The sequence below is a fragment of the Lepidochelys kempii genome, chromosome 16 (genome assembly GCF_965140285.1).
Source record: "Lepidochelys kempii isolate rLepKem1 chromosome 16, rLepKem1.hap1, whole genome shotgun sequence".
Lineage (NCBI taxonomy): Eukaryota > Metazoa > Chordata > Testudines > Cheloniidae > Lepidochelys > Lepidochelys kempii.
In genome coordinates, this window is record NC_136395.1 from 8,516,211 (window position 1) to 8,537,685 (window position 21,475).

At 51.1% G+C, this 21,475-nt stretch overlaps 1 protein-coding gene across 1 annotated transcript in view; it reads left to right on the forward strand.

Annotated features, from left to right (window-relative positions):
• The window catches only part of NPDC1 (neural proliferation, differentiation and control 1), a 125,076-nt gene extending 107,154 nt beyond the window's left edge, over positions 1 to 17,922 (forward strand). The window contains exons 3-9 of the mRNA XM_073314302.2: positions 8,968 to 9,063; positions 11,146 to 11,316; positions 11,805 to 11,871; positions 13,640 to 13,724; positions 14,009 to 14,088; positions 14,414 to 14,510; positions 17,556 to 17,922. Coding sequence (XP_073170403.1) covers positions 8,968 to 9,063; positions 11,146 to 11,316; positions 11,805 to 11,871; positions 13,640 to 13,724; positions 14,009 to 14,088; positions 14,414 to 14,510; positions 17,556 to 17,633 — 674 coding nt within the window. The 3' untranslated portion in view covers positions 17,634 to 17,922. The remainder of the gene's footprint in view (positions 1 to 8,967; positions 9,064 to 11,145; positions 11,317 to 11,804; positions 11,872 to 13,639; positions 13,725 to 14,008; positions 14,089 to 14,413; positions 14,511 to 17,555) is intronic.
• Positions 17,923 to 21,475: the final 3,553 nt, after the last annotated feature.

A 21,475-nucleotide genomic window follows, 5' to 3' on the forward strand; every position in this document is an offset into this window, starting at 1 on the left:
GGATTTTAGGAGTCACGTATCATAGAAGCTAAATGCAGGGGCTGCTTTCCTTCCAGGCATCTGGATTTCATATTCTCTGCTTTTAGCAAGTTTCATGCTTAAATGTAAAACTGTCCTAGATCCTTAATTCATTATAGCAGAGTTATCTCATTTGGTACTGGCCGGTGTGGGTGCTAGAGTCTTACCAGCCAAATAGCACATGCTGTTTTCCAAAGAGCTGCAGAGATGAAGATCACTGTATAAATAATGATTATTGTGTTGATAGAATCCAGTGTGAAACGGAGACAGGATTTATTTCATGCTTTCTATCAACGCTAAACCTAACATAAGGGTTAGTCTTCTCGCTGCTCTACCAGTATCCTTCTCTGATATGATCTAAACAAATAGAATACAAGATGGATGATATGAGACACCCCCCCCCCTTTTTTTTGAGAGAGAGAGCGAGCGAGCTCTGGCCTCACGCTTTCTGTGCTCTTGTGTGCACTAGAAAAGTTGCACCAGGTTAACCAAATAGATTTTAAAATCCATTTTAACTTGTACAAACTCCTAACGCACATGCCTTTAAATGTTAAACCCTCATTTAAATCTGTCTAGATTGCAACTCAATTAAATTAAAAGCAGTGTAATTAAACTGGTGCAACCCTTACCTAGACAAGGCCACAGAGAGCTAGTGTAACTGGTTTTCTCCTTAAACTGATTTTAGATTGATCTAGCTAAACCTGTGACAGCATCTAATACCGGTGCTCTTCAATCAGGTTAACCTTTGCTTAAATTAGTGTAGCTTAATTAGGTAAATCAGATGCAGTATTGCCAACTCTCGGTGTTCAAAACCCATGATTCAGACCCTAAAAACCATGAGGCTGGCTTAAAAATCATGCAATTTTATAAAAATATAATATATTTGGGGTTCTTTTTATTTCCCTTCTGGCTTCTGAGACTTTAGGGGGCATTTGAGTCAGATGTTCAGGCTTTTCTCTGCAAACTTGAGGGCTAGAGATTTCCTACTTTTAAAGTGGAAGCTGAAATTCTCAACTAATCACATGACTCTGGGAGCTGGGGTTTCGAGGAAAGCACTAAATATTGTGAGAAACCTGCTCTAGCTCAGAGCAGTTACTTTGGGGAAGCTTTCTGGCCTATGTTATGTAGGAGATCGTACTAAATTATATGAATCAAGACTCTCCATAAAATCTGTTGGCAAGGCAACAGATGCAAAGTAGATTGACAAACAAGGGTAAACCTGGTTTAAGTGCATGTACTATAAAGGTTTGCACGGCTTTAACTAAATCAGTTTGAAATGTTTGTGACTCCTAATGTCTCTTGTTTTAAATCACACTGAAGTGAAGTCTCTGATCAGCTGGACTGTGGCACAAATAGCATTGTGAGTCACTGGGATTAGGTTTTGGGGGTGGGGACGGGGTTCTATTGTACAAGAACACAGGGAGGGAATTTGATGTTTATTTCCAAACATTCAAAGTGACGACAAATTCCAAAGGGGCCTGTAATAGCTATAACCTTGAATTATCCAGATGCTGAGCCCGCCTCTGTCCCACTTCCCCTTTTGTGTGTTTCAATTCATCCTCCAAGGCTCCCCACTGAGGACAGCCGTGGCTGAATGAAGCAATTGAGAGGTAGAAAAAAAGAGAGAGCATTTAACATCTTCTGGCTTTGAAGTTGAGTTTAATCCTGTTAAAAGCCTGGTGCCTGAATAGCAGGCTCTGATATGCGTCTGGCAAGCTCTCCCTGAAGTCAAAAGCAGTGTAACAAATGCCAGGATTTCCCTGTGTGTGTACGTGTGAGAGAGAGAGACACTCACACAGAGTAGTGAAAGCAGCCTTTGCACAATGCATCAAAAATGAGCACTTCCCAGCATGAGTTTCACATCATGGGGTTTGGCCAGGCCAGATTTATTTCAGCAGCGGCTCCCGGTTGTGTAACTGATTGACTTGCGTGTGCAGTGTCGGAAAGTCTTGTTTTTAAAAGCTCCAAGGATGATACTTTGCTGTAAATGTATCTGCCTGTTAACATGCTCCTTATTTAACATGCATGTTGCAGTTGCGCCTAGAGACCACCTAACTCGATCAGAACTGCCGGGGCAGAATGTTGCCACCTCTGGACCGTTTGGGAGCTGTGTCAGTAAGGAATGAGGCAGGGATTGCTTTCCAGGGATGATGGGGCAGGGAGCGAATGGGGAATTGCCCTATAGATGATGAATGGGCCTGATCGTTCAGAACATTCTGTACATCGGCGATGCCCATTAAAATCAATGGGGGGTGCCAGAGTTTGGCCCCTGTGGCTGGCTGCACGGTGTGCCAGGCTTGCAGCCAAGGGCCGGGCTGGTTTAGTGCCATCAGCCCACAGTCACATCTATGCTGGGGTCTTAACACACACTTCCTTTCTGCCCAGGGGAGCAGTCTGTGGCGGGAGGGAGTTGTGCTCCAGCAGCCTGTGGCTTACCTGGAAGAGGGGTATCCCCCAAGGCAGCACTGCCCTTCCCCCCAGGCCCTGGTCTCTTGTAGGATACTTGTGACCCACAGATGACTGAACATACAAGCACAACTGGGCATGTAGGCTGGCCCTTTCCCGGCTGGCCAGTGCCCTTTGCACTGACACACACAGTGGTGGAGCTCAGCCCCTGTGAGGCTACTCTGGGGAGAATCCCTTTTCATAGAATCATAGAATATCAGGGTTGGAAGGGACCCCAGAAGGTCATCTAGTCTAACCCCCTGCTCGAAGCAGTATTCTTGTCAGCAAGTTAAGGAAGTATGGGCTGGATGAATGCACTATAAGGTGGGTAGAAAGCTGGCTAGATTGTTGGGCTCAACGGGGAGTGATCAATGGCTCCATGTCTAGTTGGCAGCCGGTGTCAAGTGGAGTGCCCCAGGGGTCGGTCCTGGGGCCGGTTTTGTTCAATAACTTCATAAATGATCTGGAGGATGGTGTAGATTGCACTCTCAGCAAATTTGTGGATGATACTAAACTGGGAGGAGTGGTAGATACGCTGGAGGGGAGGGATAGGATACAGAAGGACCTAGACAAATTGGAGGATTGGGCCAAAAGAAATCTGATGAGGTTCAATAAGGATAAGTGCAGGGTCCTGCACTTAGGACGGAAGAACCCAATGCAGAGCTACAGACTAGGGACCGAATGGCTAGGCAGCAGTTCTGCGGAAAAGGACCTAGGGGTGACAGTGGATGAGAAGCTGGATATGAGTCAGCAGTGTGCCCTTGTTGCCAAGCAGGCCAATGGCATTTTGGGATGTATAAGCAGGGGCATAGCCAGCAGATCGAGGGACATGATCGTCCCCCTCTATTCGACATTGGTGAGGCCTCATCTGGAGTACTGTGTCCAGTTTTGGGACCCACACTACAAGAAGGATGTGGATAAATTGGAGAGAGTCCAGCGAAGGGCAACAAAAATGATTAGGGGTCTGGAACACATGACTTATGAGGAGAGGCTGAGGGAGCTGGGATTGTTTAGTCTGCAGAAGAGAAGAATGAAGGGGGATTTGGACTAGATGACCTTCTGGGGTCCCTTTTGCCCAAGACAGGGGCTGGCATTAAGGTGATATGCACCTAGTGCAGAGCTGAGCCTCGTCGCCTTATCACGAGCCACTCTTCTTCCTCTATCTTCCCCTCCCTGCCTCGTGTTGTGTATCCCACCTGGTCTGCACGCCTCCGGGCAGGACCTGTCTGTGCCCTCCCTTCTCCAGGGAGGACTATACACATCTAGGGGGCTACGTACTAAGAGATGTCAAGGCCCCAAGTTCTTCCCATTGGAGGCAGGTATAGCTCGCCTGGCTTCCAGATAGCTCTGTTGGAGTTTGGCTGCAGATTATTGTGCAGGGCTAAAAACATAGTTGTTAATAATCCACTAATTGAGACCAATGGCCCCTCCTCCTAGGTGGAGATGCTGCTGGAGCCCAATAGGGAATTTCTGGCTGGGCTGGAGCAGGTGGAGGGCCTGTTAGCTTATAGAGCTGGCTGGCTCCCACATGTTCAGTTCTGTGTGCAGTTCAAGGTAATGGGTCCAGCTGGTTTAGGGCCAGGCTCCCTGAGACCTTCCCCGGCTCTGTGTGACCCCTGCAGGGAGCTGCAGTCAGCTGGGGCACTCGGGGTAGAGGGGCTCCTGGGGCGGCAGAGAAGGGAGATTGCATGGCATGTTGGGCCTGACATCCTCCTGCAGCAGGGCAATGAGACACCCCCTGCCTGAGGCCCGCCGTTGTGCCCTACAAGGGCCCCGCAGCCCTCAGGAGCACAGTGTTCTCTGCGGCTCTGCAGCTGCCTGTGTGCCGCGCACCCTGATGATGCTCTGAGTTCAAATTGCGGGGTGGGGAGCCCCGAGCGGAGCCTTTGTTCACACTCTGCCTGGGACTGTGCTGACAGCAGCGGCTGCTGGCGTTAGGGGTTCATATGGGCTGGTGGCATCATTAAGGCAAATCTCCCCTCCCAAGAGGCAGGAGGTGGGTTCTGTGTCTAGCTCAGCCAGTGGCAAACTCTGGTTTGTGACTCTCTGCATCCTCCAGCTCCACGAGCTATCGGCAAAGATCCCCCCGAGGTGAATGTGGGCAGGGCCAGCAGGGGGCGGTGGCTCCTATCCCATACTTTTGGGGTCTTCATGTTTGTCCAATCATGGGTGCAAGATTACCCCTCCCTTTAACCCTGTTGGCCCTGGAGAACACTGGAGTTCATGATCCTTCCTCCCCCGCCTAGAGCTCAGAGACTACCCTGCCTTCTGGGCCGAGGAGGAGGTCCATGGTGAACGTACATGATCTGGTGCAAGGATGCAGGGAGCTGAAGGAAGCTGGGAGGGGCGGTGTGTGTGATGGTGATCCCGCCTGGAGCGCTGTGGCCGTGGGGGCTGGCAGGACTGAATTGCTGCCCTTTCTCCTCACTTCTTCTGAGTTTCTGTCGTCACTTCCCCTTATGTCCCTAACCTCCAAGCCGGGACAGATCATCTTCCCTGTGCAGTGCCAGGGCCGTCCCGGGCATCACACGGGTGATAGCCAAACACCGCTTAGCTGGACGTTGCACGGCCCAAGGCAGCCTGTCCATTCCAGCCCCACTGGTCAGTGTCACTCTGCTGAGTGTGTCAGAGTCCTGGTCAGGCCATGGATTCGGGTTATTGACTTGAGAAACACTATTGCGGTGCCTCTTTCGGGAAGGGGCCTGTTCATGGTGTTCCCAAGAGGCACTGATGCTCCCCCGACTTTCATCACTTTTTTCTTTCCTCCCTCAGCCAGCTCTGTTTCACAACATCCTCTGGGTTTCCCTTTCTGCATAACTTCTGTCTGCCTCTCGTTCACCTCAATGCCCAGTGGTCTGTGTGGGTTTCATTTATTGGACCAAGGGTATTCAAGTTGCAGTGGGGGAGGTTTAGATTGGATATTAGGAAAAACTTTTTCACTAAGAGGGTGGTGAAACACTGGAATGCGTTACCTAGGGAGGTGGTAGAATCTCCTTCCTTAGAGGTTTTTAAGGTCAGGCTTGACAAAGCCCTGGCTGGGATGATTTAACTGGGAATTGGTCCTGCTTTGAGCAGGGGGTTGGACTAGATGACCTTCTGGGGTCCCTTCCAACCCTGATATTCTATGATTCTATGATTCTATTTCTTGCAGGGCTGCGGAGCCATGGGAGTATTTGGAAATAGAATGGAGGGAGGGCAGATGGAGTATCGTCCCAGCTGGAGAGTAGGACTCCTGGGTTCTTTTTCCAGCGCTGCCATTGACTTGCTCCTTGGCCAGGCTGTCTGCCTCAGCCCCATATTTCACACAAATGGGAGTTATGCCAAGCCTAGGGGTGCTGAGAAGGTGGATGTTTGTGAAGCTCTTTGAGATCTTTGTGCACAACACACAACCTACAAGTTGCATGCACTCAGAAACATTAAATATGTTTGGCAGGAAGTCCCCCCGCCCCATGTCAGCCATAGAGCCATAGGTGTCAAGGTCAGAAGGGACATTCCATTGTCTAGTCTGACGTCCTGTGTGACACAGGCTGTGAGATCCCACCCAGTGGCTCCCGTATCCAACACCTGCCTGGGCTGAGAACAATGGGATGGTTGAATGAAAACCCCACCCAGCCTAAGAAGCACCTTGCGCCTCTCAACCCTCCTCAACATCCAGGAAAAATTGGGCTTTGTCCAACCAGGGCTGGTATTGGATTCTAAAGGGGAAGGAGTTGAGAATCCTTTGTGTAAAATGTCCTTTCATCCAAGGATCTGGAGTAAGGGCAAAGTGCCCTCTCTCATCCCCTGCCCCTCCCAGGAGACCCTACCTAATAATAATCTTCCATGGAGATAAATAATTTTCAAGTCCTCCGTTTCTCAATAATACAGCCTCTTCCTCTGGTGAGTGCTACCAGCTCCAAGGGCTTCCTACCTGCCCCTAGGGGCTCTGATGACATAGGACAAGTTCGGAGCAAGCCTCAATGATCTCAGATGTCTCCAGAACTCCAAGGTGGCAGGGCAGGGAGTGTCTAGATAAATATCCAGTGTCCAATATGCAGAGAATCCAGCATCTACTCCAGGGCCACATCTAGAGTAGGGGGGAAAGGGTATGTTAGAAAATGTGTTAGCTAACACCATTTCAGACAGGACTTTTCCCCTAGTGTCGATAGAGCCAGTTGTGTTTAAAACACACTCGCTGGTCTTAGTCTACCCTACTCTACCTTTCCTCTGATGCCCAGACCCACTCCGGCTCCATCACCGCCTGTGTGATTTCAAGAGAGACCCTACAATCACTGCTATAACAATGTAAAAGGTTTGTACCTTTGTTTGTCGTCTTTTGCTCACAAATGCAGAGGGACATTTCCCAGGTAGCTTCTAAACAGATGTGTTTTTCTTCTTAGCCTTGTGATTGCAGCAAATATTTCGCTTGGCTTTTTGAGCTAGCATGCCATTGAGAAGCAAAGTCAGGAAAGTAACTGAAATACTTCTCTGATGGATTGTATTTATGGAGGGACACCCTATCTTAAATTCCCAATTACTGAGGGACAATCTACACTCACTGCTATATTTGCTTTCCACAAACTATTCTTAGTGTAACTTTTTGTGAGTGATGTATTGGCGTATCTGGATGCTAGTATTTAAACTGGATCATTACATTTATTAACCTTCATTTGAGATATTGCAGATTATGTACTATATGAATTTTATGGCTTTTAAAACCAAGCTTTGTACTTTTGGATAATTCAAGCGTTACAGCCAGATGTATAGAAACTCTTTGTAGACCTTTGTATTAGACAATTTTAACACTAGCTTTAATAAAACATTTTAAATTAGTTCAATGGCTGATACACGCTTTTAGGCCAGACCTTGCCCTTTTAGGGTTCTGGATTTGCTCTGATGGGGTTTATCTGGGACTAATGGCTATGATCGCAATATGAGAAACCTGTACAGAAGGCTGTCTTGGCTGTGACTTCCTTTCTGCTCGTCACCGCCTTCTGATTCCATCGGAGCAGTGAAATATTTCCAGCCCGCCAGTGGGATTTTCTGAGTTCTGCTTAAAATCTCTTTCGGGGGAGGGGAGAGAGAGGTGACACCCACAGTCCCTCAACTATTATCTGTGTGTTCTGGGGGGCTCAGAGTCTGAATTACAGGTGTGGGAGAGAGTCACCTGGCATTTGCCAGTGCTTCTTGTACAGGGTGCCAGTGTACTGCTTCTGTGAAGACGCTTGCTAGGGAGGCGGGTGGGTGCTGTTTCTTCTCAGCCGTTTCACCAGCTAAGGCCCAGTCCTGCAGTCCCAGCACAAGACCCACTGACTACACTCACCTACAGGCTGCAGGATTTAGCACAGTGGTTCTCAAACTTTCTGTATTGACGACCCTTTTCACACAACAAGCCTCTGAGTGCGACCGCCCCCCGCTGCCCTTAACAATTAAAAACACATTTTTATATTTAACATTTTTAAATGCTAAATTTATAACCCTATTGTTTAAAATGAATTTACGTTTTCTCATTGCTTTTAAATGAAGATGAAAACATTTTTATCAAATTATTATAATTATAAGCAGAAAAGCTATTTTTAAAATTTTTTTTACAGTTTAACACTGGGAGGGCGCGAAGAAATTTTGTCAATATCCATTTTCACAGCGGACTTAGCGCCCCATCGCCAGCCTCACTTCTGCGCTGCTGCTGGCCGCGGCGCTGCCTTCAGAGCTTGGCAGCCGGAGAGCAGGGCTGCTGGCTGGGTCCCCAGCTCTGAGGGCAGCAGCAGCGCAGAATTGCAGAAGGGAGGGTGGCAATGCCATACCATGCCAGCCTTACTGCTGCATAAGGTTTGACCTTTGCGCTGGGAGAGATGGGCACGGGGGCTAAGGCAAATGTTGAGGTGGCTGTAACCGCCTTAAGCACCCCCACAGCGCCACACCTCCCTGTGTGTCTGGCTGTTACATTATAAATTACCTTTTTTTGTTGCCGATCTCAGTGTTCTGATTGGTCTGCAGTTTAATGCAACAATCAAGCCCTCTAACGTTGTTTCAGTCCCACCTTTTTAGTCTCAAGACAACAAACCTGCCCCCATGATACTCCGATCCCCAGAGTCCAATTTCCTTAAAGTGTTGCTAATACAAATATATATGTTGTTTAGGAACAGCAATCGCTGCATTGTGTGTTTGCGATACTTTTTGAAGTAAATACTCTACATTGTGATAGAAAGGTGTGTGTCATTTTCTAAAACACTAGATTTAAAAGATATATTTTATTGCAGTTGCTCTCTGTTTTGTGGATGTACTCGCGACCCCCAGTTTCAGAGCCCCTGCCCTCTGTTAGCGGCGTGTGTTTCAGACTTGCCTGCGGAGGAAACTGCTCCTGCAGGAGCTCCAAGCTGTCACTTGCTCTCCAGCCCCAGAGCTGGAGCCTTGCCCTGTATAATGCACACGTTGCTGCGGGCAGCTGACCATTCCTTTGGGAGCCGTAAGCCCCCGATGCTCCGTGGCAGTAAACCATTACAGCAGTTTTCTCTCTTTCCTCAGGGAGAACTTCTGTTCCCAACCTAGAGGAGGAAATCGACTTCTTAGCTGACGTGCTGGCCAGGCAGGATGCCTCTCGCCTCCATCTGCTCCAGGATGGTGAGTCCAGAAGTCATCTGCCTGCTCTCCTTAGCCTGTTCTCCCAGCCGCTTTCATGCAATTGCGCTGCTTTCCACGTTTAGTGACTCTGAGGCCAACGGTCCCAAAGTTCAGACAAAACCCCTGTGATCAACAACTCAGACTCTCCGCTCAAAGGCTGAAAACTGTGTAAATAAACATGAGCCCTCTGAAATGTCCTGCTTATTGAGGGCTCTGTTTTACTGTCCCTGCTGCCGATTTAATAGATTGGTGCTTAAATTCCTGTACTGAATTACTAGGTTTCCAGGGAAGTGTTTCTAGCATTTCCTGGCTGGGTGAGTTGGGGGGAAAGCAGACCATGGAGTTTTCATTGCTCTGCAAATACCATATTACAGGGCTCCTGGATTCAGCAGAGCCCAGGGCCTGGAGAACACGTGCGCTTCCTCATTTGGAAACAAACTCAAGACTCCCATCCTCTAGGCATGTCAAGGCAGTGCACGCTAGTGGTTAGAGCAGGGGACCAGGGTCTATTCCTGGCTCGACTACAACTCTGTGTGACCTTGAGGAACTCCCTTAACCTCTGTGTGCCTCAGTTTCTCGATTTGTAAAAGAGGGATGACCACTCCCGTGAGATTCTAGATGAAAGATGCTCTAGAAGTGCTGCGTGTTTGGTGACCAGAGGAAAGGGACATGGTTTTGGGGAGAGATATTCCTTACCTTGGAAATTTTGTCTTCTCTCTCTCCCTTTTCCATCCCATGAGCTGGGATTTCTTGAAAGATTTCATAGCTTCATTTCCTAATGTAAAAGGCACCCAAACTGCTGATGCCAGGGCAATAAAGTTGCCTTTTATGGCTGTATTTTATAATGGGGAGCACAAGTGCTAGAACGGAGGAGAGCGACTGCTGATTTCACATTTATTCCACAAGTGATTCCCCCAACAGCTACAGGCCCGATCCTGTGGTCGTAGCACAAGACCCATTGGCTGCAGTGGGAGTTAAGGATCTAGCCCCTCTATTAGCAAGGGGTACGTTGCGGACTTTCCATATGTTCTGGGGTTCTGTATTGCATCCCTGTGAACAGCAAGATGGCGCGTCCTGGTCGGTGCTAAAGCATTAAACACCTGTCAAGGTTTCTTCCCCACTCTGAACTCTAGGGTACAGATGTGGGGACCCGTGTGAAAGACCCCCTAAGCTTATTCTTACCAGCTTAAGTTAAAAACTTCCCCAAGGTACAAACTGCCTTATTCTTGAACCGTATGCTGCCACCACCAAGTGTTTTAAACAAAGAACAGGGAAAGAGACCACTTGGAGACGTCTTCCCCCAAAATATCCCCCCAAGCCCTACACACCCCCTTTCCTGGGGAGGCTTGAGAATAATATCCTAGCCAGTTGGTTACAAAATCATCAAAGACTCAAACCCCTGGGTCTTGGAACAATGGAAAAATCAGTCAGGTTCTTAAAAGAAGGATTTTATTACAAAAAAAGAAAGGTAAAAATCATCTCTGTAAAATCAGGATGGAAAATACTTTACAGGGTATTTCAGATTCAAAACACAGAGCATCCCTCTAGGCAAAACCTTAAAGTTACAGAAAACAGGAATAAACCTCCCTCTTAACACAGGGAAAATTCACATAAAACAAAAGATAAACTAATCTGCCTTGCCTGGCTTACCTATACTGGTTGCAGTGTTGGAGACTTGGATTAGGATGGGTTGGAGAAGATGGGTTTCTGTCTGGCCTCTCTCAGTCCCAAGAGAGAACAACCCCTTAAACAAAGAGCACAAACAAAAACCTGCCCCACTTCCCCCACCCAAGATTTGAAAGTATCTTGTCCCCTTATTGGTCTTTGGGTCAGGTGCCAGCCAGGTTAGCTGAGCTTCTTAACCCTTTACAGGTCACAGGATGTTGCCTCTGGCCAGGCAGGATTTTATAGCACTGTATACAGAAAGGCGGTTACCCTTCCCTTTATATTTATGACAACACCAATGGGGGTAGCGAATGGTTTTCACCTCTTTGTCCATATCTCCGCTGCCTGCCCCAGAGCTGGGTGCTGCGGGGCCCCGCTGCCTCTGCTGATGCTCGTGGTCTCTGCTTTCTTGCACAGCCACCCCGGCAGGGAAGCATCCTGAAACCACTGGGGCGAGAGGGAAGTCCCCCCAGAGGAACAGAGCGAGCCACAGGGCTGTGACATCTCATCCCACCACTACCACCAAGACAGTGAAGAGTTCTCCGGTGGAGGTGTTCCATGTCACTTCCAATGACCTCCTGATACTCGGTAAGTGCAGGCTTCCCTTTGGAGTTCAGAGCTAGAGATGGGCCCGATCCAGGTTGTGCGGGGGTGCGGGAGCTGGTTTAGCACCTTGGGGCTTGCCGCTGTGTCTGTGATGGGCCAAGAGGCAGTTTGGCTCTGAAGTGGAGCTTTGCAGCTCAGGCTGGCCTCTCCTGGGAGTTTGTTGCATTTCCCAGTGGGGCGAGACAGAATTCAGTTTGCTTATGAGACTGACAACACTTGCATCCGTGGAGTGACCAGGTTTACTGTCGTACGTACCTGTACGACAACAGGCATTGAAACTGCTGCACTCTGGGTGCCTGTGAGCAATAGTGCCCAGCGGGGTAGGCGTTACAGGACTTGGAGGGGTTAGTTATTGAAAGGGCAGGGAGGGCAAACCATCCCAGCCCGTAACAACCCCTCTGTCTGTTTTGGGCTAGCTTGGTCAGTAGCGGCCAGGTGACAAGCTCTGCGCTGTGTTCCTTCCTCTGCAGGGATGATCGTGGTGTTCTCTGTCGCCGGCATTGTTGCTTTAATCGTGGCTGCGATCTGCTGGTGCAGGTAAGCCAGCAGGGACCTCCTCCAGCAAACGGCTGGGCCGCCACTTGGTGTCCTGCTGAGTTTGTGCCTGGACTTCTGTGCAATTGAGAGGGGAAGGATTTTAAAAGAGAGAAGTAGCTCTCCTTGGGCTAGGGACCTCAGGTTGAGTCTTCGCCTGGCATGGTGCAAAACGCATCTCCAGCTGCACCCACAGGAGGCAAATGGGGGAGATAAAATGCCTAAAGCAAGAGAGAGTGGGCCCAGCATCCTGTCAGATACTCAGTACCAGTCGTTGTAAGGCGCAGTGGTGATGGGCGCTCTATAGCCCGGGTGGATGGATGTGAATCACTCGTGAGAAGAGTTTTAGGGCAGAGAGGTGCCGCATGCTTGGATACACTGTCACTTGTGACGGCCAATTAATATATCCTAGGAGACAGTGTCAGAAGGAGCCTTTCTAGCTGCGATTAACTTATCGTGTTGCAGGAACACTTAAGAACCCCAGGCATGGGCCAGGGCCCCGTTATGGTAGGCGCTGTGCAAACAGCCCCTGTTCCAATGAATTTACCAGATACATAAGGGTCCAGGGTAACCACCTGAAACCAGGAAGACTCCTGCCCTGCTTTCTGTGAGCAGATCACACACCCTGGCTCAGTCCACACAAATGCTGGGTTGATTGCACGGAGGTGAGTGCTAGACCAGTGTTAAATGGCTTGGTGCTGCAATGAATGGAGTTAACTCATAAAAACATGGGCACTGCTAGACTGGATTCACCCCGTGTCCTCTCTTTGATAGTGGCCAGCACCAGATACTTCAGGGGAAAGAGCAAGAGAAACCATGTAGGAGGCACATGTGGAATAATGTGTCCCTCATGAAGATTCCCTCCTGTTCCCCAGCACTCAGAGAGATTAGCTTACGCTCTAAAGTATGAGATTCCTTCCAACACACGTTAGCGTGAGCAATGAGAATTCTGGATGTTCTTGTTATCCATATAAACCTCCAATCCCTAGGTTCTTGGCCTCACTGACAGCCTGTGGGCGAGAGTTCCACAAGCTAATTCCACATTCAGAAAACCATTTCCTTCCATCAGATCTGAATCTTCTGTTCTGGTTCACTGAACATCCCCTTGTTCTTGTGCTGTGGGACAGGCAGAACAGAAGCTCCCGATCAGCCTTCTCTGCACTCGAGTATCAGAGGGGGAGCCGTGTTAGTCTGGATCTGTAAAAGCGGCAGAGTCCTGTGGCACCTTATAGACTAATGGACGTGTTGGAGCATGAGCATGCATCCGACGAAGTGGGGATTCACCCACGAAAGCTTATGCTCCAGTACGTCTGTTAGGCCATAAAGAGCCACAGGACTCTTTGCCTCTTCTCTACACTATTCATTATACCTCTGTGGCCCTGTCCCATGCTTGGCCTCTCTGCTCAGCTCTGGAGAACAGGCATGCCATTGAAAGGTACAAGACTGCTTCTCTCCAGGCCTCTGAGTGGGAGGATTGTGTTTCAGCACTTCCTGCCTGGTCAGAACCAACAAGCAGATAGATGCTGAGATGGTTTTTAGCTCAGCCTGTGTGTAGGTACCTGTCCTGGTGGGTGAACCCCCCACCCTTAGGTTTGTTATGGAATTGCCGGTAGGAATTTTCATTGCTGCAGCCCCAAGCCATGGTAGTTTGGTTCTGAGGGAGGAATGGTTGAAAAGGGAATTTGAAAAAGCTAAGAAGGTGGATAGGTTTAATTTGGGACCTGTCCCTTGAAATCATTCCTGCTTACCCAGTGTCTTGTCCCCTCTGTAGGCTGCAGAAGGAAATCAGACTAGCTCAGAAAACCGACTACCCAGCTCAGAAGCTACCCGGCCCCCTGCCATATGAAAAGATCTCGGTAAGCCACTCTGGACCTTCTGTCAGACCCGTCGGCAGCATGGTCAATTTTTAACACTTGAGGTTGTACTTTGTGAGCAAATCCTGTATGAGTTCTAGAGAGGTTGGTGAAACACAAAGGGGGAGGGGGTGTGCTGCAGAGGTATTTTAAAAGAAGTCATCTGTAGTCATGTTAAAACCTGTCTCTCACCCTCGGCTCCGGTTTGTACTGGAGGCTCTGTGGGCCATGGAAAGCTAATCACTCTCTGGAGATCTGTGTTCACATCTCCTGTTTTTCCTTTAAAGCCTGGGGATCAGAAGCTGGCTCAGAGCGCCCAGATGTATCACTACCAACACCAAAAACAGCAGATGCTCTCCATGGAAAAGTAAGTGACTCCTTCCAGCTCTCCGAGAAAGCAGCAACGGCCTTGCCAGCTGCCGGCTGTTAACAAGGGTCAGTCCGGAATAAGGGTCACCACAGTCTAGAGCCGGGATCGGGAGCTCTCTGAAGGCGTTCCCCTTGCAGTTCAGGAAATGCCCGGGCAGGGGGAGAGGGTGCCGACAGGATGGTGCTGGGAATCCCCGTTTGCTTCAACCTTCTAGCTGGAGGGTCTGCTTTGCTAAACAGTGCTGGGTTTGCGCTGTTGCAGCTGGAGAGGAAATTGACCCTGTGGATTTCACCTCCATCTCTACGTGCCTCTCTCTTTTCAGGCATAAAGAGGAGCCCAAACTGCCTGACTCAGCATCCTCCGACGAAGAGAACGAAGACGGTGATTTCACGGTGTATGAGTGCCCAGGGCTGGCTCCTGTAAGTTGGCAACGTGTGCCCTTCCTCCGCCCCTTTCCTCTCAATGCTCCCTTGCAGCCATCGCACCTCAGAGCCTGTGAGCTACCTCGGGAGCCGCTTGAGCTGGCGCTGCCTGAATCTGCCGGGCCCTCAGGCACTGGGCAGACGGGGAGGAGGAATGGGATCCCTGCTCTCAGGCAGTTCCAAAACCCTCTCCCTTACAAAGAACGAGTTGACTGTTCTTTGCAACGAGACCTTTTTAAAATGGCTCTTGTGCAAAATCTCCTCCTTGAGATCCCCATCCTATCCTTCTCCTCCTGACTTCCCTTCGCACAGAAGGGGATTCAACCTAAGCTGAAGGCGGCCCCCCAAAAAGCTCCCAGTGATCCTGTTCAGGATCTAGACCCTGCTGCTTAATAGAGTTGGCTGGCTGCTTCGAAACCCAAATGTGTTGTGGGGGTGTATCAGTTTAGTCGAAACCTTCAATGAGAAATTAGCAAAAAGCTTTACTAAGGTTGAAACGTTACATTCCAACTTGTATATGAATGATATAGTAACGATACATATTTGCTGACCATTTATAATCAATATAAAATGATCAAGTCAAAACTGAGGGCTTGTCTACACGGGAAACGCTGCATCGTAGACACTTGCTGCAGGGACCAGAGGGATTCTCCCATCAGGGTAGTTAATCCAGGGTAGTTAACCACCCTAAGAGGTGGTCGTTAAGTTGATGGAAGAATTCTTCTGTCGTCTACACCAGGGGTTAGGTTGGCTTAACTATGTCACTCAAGAGTGTGGTGGGGAAGAATTCTTCTGCCGCCTCTCAGGGAGGTGGATTAACTACAGCAGCCAGATCAATGGGGCCTAGCCGCGTCTTTGCTAGGGGGTGGGACAGCGTAGCTACGGCAGTGGATTTTGATTTTTCACACCCTTGAGTACCTGAGGTCTGTTGACCTAATTTGAAGCATAGACCAAGCCTCAGCCTGTGGGCGGAGACCCAGTAACTGGCTGTGTCTGGTCACTGCTTGTTCTGAATCTCTCCCCCACTGAGTGCAGGAATGGAGTGGGGCACTTCCCATCTGTCAGCTAACTAGGCAAGGGGGCGCTGGGTGATATTGATTAGATCAGGCAAGGAAACCAGGTTTGCTCCCTCCCCAGAGATACTGACCAGTGTAACCCCCCAGATGGGGTTTTCTGGCTGATGTGCTTTAAGAGAGCCTCAGCTGCAAACCCCGAGATTCTTTTCCTGGGCTTGGTGACAGTGGCCCCCCTGGCCAGCGGCAGTGCCTACCCGCCTTGTTACAAGCTACAGTGCGAAAAGCACAGTGACTCAGAAAGGGAGCTTGAGTGCAGCCTTTCACATGGTAATCGCTGTCCCTATCAGATCATCAGGGCCTAGATTAAGGGTCATCATTACATCTTTACAGCCCATTCAAGGGCGCACACTGGCAGTCTGGAGAATAAACAGCTGGTTCCTGTCAGATTTTCAGCTCCTGGTCCCTGCAGAGCTGCAAAGGCTGGCTCATGGGCTGGTTTTGTAAAGCTGGCCTACAGCGGCGTCCCCAAAGGAGACAGTAGTGGGGCTGCATTTCCTCTCCCTCCCCCTTCCCCGCTGAGAGGCAGCGCCTTCAGATTTGTCCATCTGAGAGATTCCCAGCTGTGTGCTCTCTCTCATCCCGCTCCCCCACCCATCATCTTATACGGCAGCTCCGACCCCGGCTGGTGACTGGTTACATCTCCTGGTAACTTGGCCAAAGCCCACGTCCAAAAGTCCTGTGATCAGCACAGCCCAGGCAGGTCAGACTGTCCCCTCAGCACAGGAAGGGTGGGCAGAAGTCAAGGGCACCAGAGTCTATACCATCTACACTTCCTCCCGCCCCTCCTCACAAAGCCAGGGCGGGACCCAGCCTCAGGGAAGTTTCGTAATCTGCTCCTACAATGCCGCACTTCAGAATGGAAATGTGACCTCTCTGGGAGCCACGAGGTCGGCCAGCAGATAGAGCACAGGATGGGAGCCCCCAGGTCCCAATCCCAGCTACGTCACTTCCCAAACCCCAACCCCGCAGCAGCGCGTCACAGAGCCCAGGGCAGCGGCCTCAGGTTATGTCTACACTACAGCGGCACAGGTACGGGGCTGCTGTCGCACCTCGGGGTAGATGCTTCCTACGTGGATGGAAGGGGGTTTCCGTTATGTCAGTAATCCATCTCTCCAAGAGGTGGCAGCTAGGTCAATGGAAGAAATCTTCCATCAACCTAATCACGTCTATACCCGGGGCTAGGCTGACCTAACTACGAAATCGAGGGCACAACGTTTTTCACAGCCCCTGAGTGTCGTAGCTGGGCGTCTGGGTGTAGACCAGGCCTCGGGCCAGTCTATGCTGCAGACTTTGCTGGCATAGTGACGTCCGTGAGGGGTGTGAGGAGCTGTGATCCCAGATCAATGCACGTCCCTCATGTAGACGTAGCAGCGATGGCAAAATTACACGTTTACTGGTGCAGCTTGTTTCACTCCGAGGGGTGGCTCAGTTTTACTGGTACAAAGCCCAGCGTTCCCAGTCGAGCTGTGTCAATGCTGGGAAGGCTTTGGCCGTATAGGATATAGGTACAGCGATCCCGGTAAAGCACGGCTAGTGAAGAGATAGTCTAAGGCCTGGCCTCCACTGACATAGTAGGTTGACGTCGCTCCGGTGCTCAGGGTTGTGACATCCCGGAGCATTGCCGCGATGGTGGCCTAGCCCCTGGCATAAATGCAGTTTGGTCAATGGAAGAATGTTTGCAGTTGGCTGCATCTACACTTCAGGGCAGGACTGTCTCTCGCTGTGTGTTGCCGGAGCGCCCGGCTCGACGGGGCCCTGATCGTGGCCGGAGCCTCTCGGCACTTCTGCAATACAATTGCTAATGACAGCGGCACTGCTGTGCCGCCTGGTGGGAGGATGAGGCGGGGAGGCTATTGTGTCGTCATAAACAGTGGCTCAGAGGGGGGGGGGGGGCTGACCTAAGCTGCTGTGACCTCTAACCTGCTGGCTCCACCCCCCCATCTTCTTTCCCTGCCAACCGCTGCAGACTGGAGAAATGGAAGTGAAGAACCCCCTCTTTGACGACTCTACCTTACCCCCTGCGGGCCCCAAGTCACACCAGTAACCTCTCTCCCGCCCGAGCTTGCCACGGACCGGTATGCAGAATGCCAAAAACCTGACGAGGCAGAACTCCAGCAACTCGGCTCCTCCCGCAGGACTCTGGACGAGGCTGCCGCTCCGTGCGCGGATTCCCAGAATCCACCGCCAGACTGTTCGACCCCGCTCAGTACATACCTGCTGACAGCTTTGGGGGGCTCACTCCTGGTTCCAGCTTCTCCTTGTTCTTTCCGTTGTGATCTCACTTGTTCCCTGCCCTGTGTTCCCTGCATCATTTCAGCTGTGGGGAGCGCTGGTTCCTGGGGGGGGTGAGGGGTGGGGGCTGGTTGGCTGAGCGATAGCACAAGGGGTGGCAGAGTCTCCACTTTCGGGTTTGTTTTGTTTGTTACTTTGTGGGGTGGGGAATACCAGTGGTACAGCAGGTGCAAAGGGGGATTCTCTCGAGGGGATCAAGGAGTGAACAGCGAAGCAAGGGCCTTGCCTTCACTCCCCGGCGCTCTGGAAAACGTCCCTTGCAAACACTGGTGCTACCGCAGCAGTGGTAACCTAGCGGGAGCAGAGGTGACTGACATGGTGGCAGACGCTGGCAGCCAGCTGAAGCCCCGGGTGCACTAGTACTCGCAGCCAAACTGGTGGGAAACTTTCCGAGAAAAGTCTCGTGTAGACCTGGCGAAAAGAGCCACAGTCCTTCCTCGTGGCTGGATCCCACTGCGCCCCTCCAGCAGAAATCCTCTCCAGCCAAGAGACTAGAGAGCCCTTGGTGCCCAGGTTACTTGTCGTCATGCCAAAAGCAGGAGCAGAAGGAGCCATGAGTGGGAACTTAGCGAAATGGGAACTGGCTCTCCCTGTAGCACATTGTCCTTGATCTGTGGAGTCAGCTTAGTCCATGGATTGGCCCATCCCAGTGAGCAAACAGGGGGATACCCCACCCCAAATCACATTTGGTATCTGGCTTCCCATCTGGGTGACTCTAGACTCGGTGCCTTTGTCTCACTGTCCCTGGGAGTTAGGGCAAACTTGCTGTATCAGACCCCATCACCGAATTCTCCTGTGATGCGGGTTTTATAATTCCATGTTTGTAGCATTTTCCAACTAGTAATTTGGCCAGGGCGCACACATCTTTCTGGCCATCTTTTCTCTTCTGTTGTATAAAACAGTTTGTCCAATAAACCAGCTATGCAGGTTTCTGATGGTGGATTTCTCAGCCTGCCAGACTCTTTGATTCGCTCATTAAAATAAGCCTCTGGCCTCTGGTTGATTTCATCAGTTGCTGTGGAACAGAAAGTGATGAAGTGTGTGCACTGCCCAATTGCTGCCAGACCCCAGTGCTGTGGGTTAGTGGCTGGAAATGCTCTCTGATGGGCCAGTGCTCTCCTCTGGCCTACCTGCCCGGGGAGCAAAAAGAAAAACAAACATCTGTGCATGGTTCCTAGGGAAAGAGTGAATTCCATAGTGACAAGCCCCAGCAGCGAGTAGCCCCGCACCGCCCTTTCCAAGGCCACCACAGGCGTGACGAGACGGCCTCGTCTCTCTAATGGGAAAAGCAGCAAACGATCACTTGTTCAGAAATGTCAGAGGTGTAACTTTTTGGCGGTTCCCAGCCCCCGGCAGTCTGCGGGAGGGATCACGCAGGGGCGGGGGGCTAGGCAGGAGGCATATTGCTTATTTCTGGAGCTTTTCCTTGCTACCGCCTGATAGAGCAGAGTGCTGAATGACAGCAGCTGGGGAGAGGAGCCGTGTCCTGGCCGCTCCACAGGCGGTCGTAGCAGGAGCTAGAGATTCTTTAAACCGCTGCCCCATTTGCACACCCGTTCTCAGCCATGAAGCTGTGTCCCATGGCCGTGAGCCCTTTCCCTCAACAGCACTGGCCAGTGCACCTGTGCAAACTTGGCCGCTCCGCGGGCTGCCAGGAGCTACACCCCGTTTGCCTAAAATGGAGCACATTTCTACTTCCCGTCAGGTCTGAACACAAAGGCCTGGCCTATGGAGCGGAATATGCTGGGATACGTCCATACTAGCCTCGGGCCCCACACTGGCACTGCGCAGGCCACAGCTTCTCTCTCGACCCTGCCCCAGGAGCTCACCTGAGTCACTGCTGCTTGTGCGTGTGACTAACAGGCCAATCACAGTGCATGGGAAGCGGGGCCCTTTAAAGCTCCGCCCATGTTTGAGGGTGCAGTAGGGGTGCAGTACATCCCCACACCCTGTGGCTAACCCCTCCCCTCAAGGCTTGCTTGTTTGGCTGCAGAGGCCCCCATGCACACCCAGTGCATACAGGATCTGGCCCAAAGTTGAATCTCAGGTGTTTCACTCACGTGGCTCCACATCCAAATCCCAGGCGTGGAACGTTGAGTTCACTGTGTAGCTTCCTGCCTTCACCCCTCCCGTCGGTCCCTGAGTCCGCTGTTCGGAGAGGAGCTGGAACCTCTGCATGTGTCTGAGGCACACGCACCCAGCCCTGCCGGGAAGAACTCCATGCGTCGTCCACTAGTGAGTCAGACTGCACCACAGTGCCCCTGGAAATACACTGTGCATGGCAGAACCCAGGTCAATTTTACAGCCCCCGGTGGCACTGTGCGTGTGAACAGCTGTGTGATGCTGGCACAGCCGTGCGTAGACTAAAGCCTCGATCACACGATTTTATGGCGACGTTGTCACTTTACAATTCCTTGTCCTTTACCGTACGTAGTGTGTTAATGTCAATTCCTGACCCGAAACCGTAATTGTATGGATTGTATTATTTTAAAAAGAAAGTTTTATTAAATGACCATATTTCAAACCAGTGGACTGTGTGTGGTGTGTGGGAGGGTAGCTCTGGGGCTGCATGTTGGTTTTAGTTTAACACAATCTATTCACCCGCTCCCTCCGCCAGTCCTCTGTCGGTTTGGGGGTACTGCTGCCAGCCTAACTCCATGTGTCTCGTGCTTTCCGAAGCATATCACGAAAGGGCCTTTCCAGAGAGTGCTTCAGTTGCAATCCAAGTGGGAGATACTGGCTCCAGGGGCAGGAAAACTGGCCAAAGTGACCGAACATGTGCATGTTGATTGTGCAGAGTCTTATACGCTGTTTTGGACACAGTGTAATGGTTTTTCCTTCGAAAGTGGGCCTAAAGAATTGCCGGTTCTGTTGGCTGTAAACACACCCTCTGTCCGCCGTGGGCAGTGTGCGCCACCATGCCCCGTGACAGTCCCCATTCTACCCGCTCCCTACCTGCACCACTGGTAAGCAGGCCCACGGTGCAGAGCCGTTCTTGCCATGTGTGTGGGAGGGCAGGCCAGCAAACTAGAGGGACGTTAAGGGTCCTGTGCCAGGTTCTGGAGGGGAGCGTACAGACCCTTCTGGCCCTGTGCTCTGTTCCTACTCCCTCCAGGCTGCCTCAGCTCCTGACTCCTCCATGCAACCTGAGTACCAGCAGGAGAAACTTGCGAGCACAGGAAAGACCATCTCCATGCCATGGGTGGCGCGTGAGCCCCTCCTTCAGGAAGGCTAGCCATGCAGCCCTGCCCCTTGCACCCAAGGCCCTGCCCCTACCCTCTGTCCGCTGGAGTCCCGAGTGCCCACTCCCTCTCCACAGCCAGAGGAGTCCCATTTGAACTGCCCTGGGCCCCTGGCCAGCACCAGCACTGGGCTGCCAGACCGCCCCAGGGCCAGGCCACCCCTAGTGCCAGGTCTCCAGACAGCAGCAGAGCTGAGTTCCCACTGGCTTGGGCACTGGCATGGGGGAGAGGGCAGAGCATAGGCAGGGTCAGGGCTCGGCTTAGGGGAGGCTTTGCCTCCCTTGACCTATTATACCCACCTCCCATGCTCAGCTTTGCATCCAGGGCCACCGTGTACCAGGAGGAGCAACTG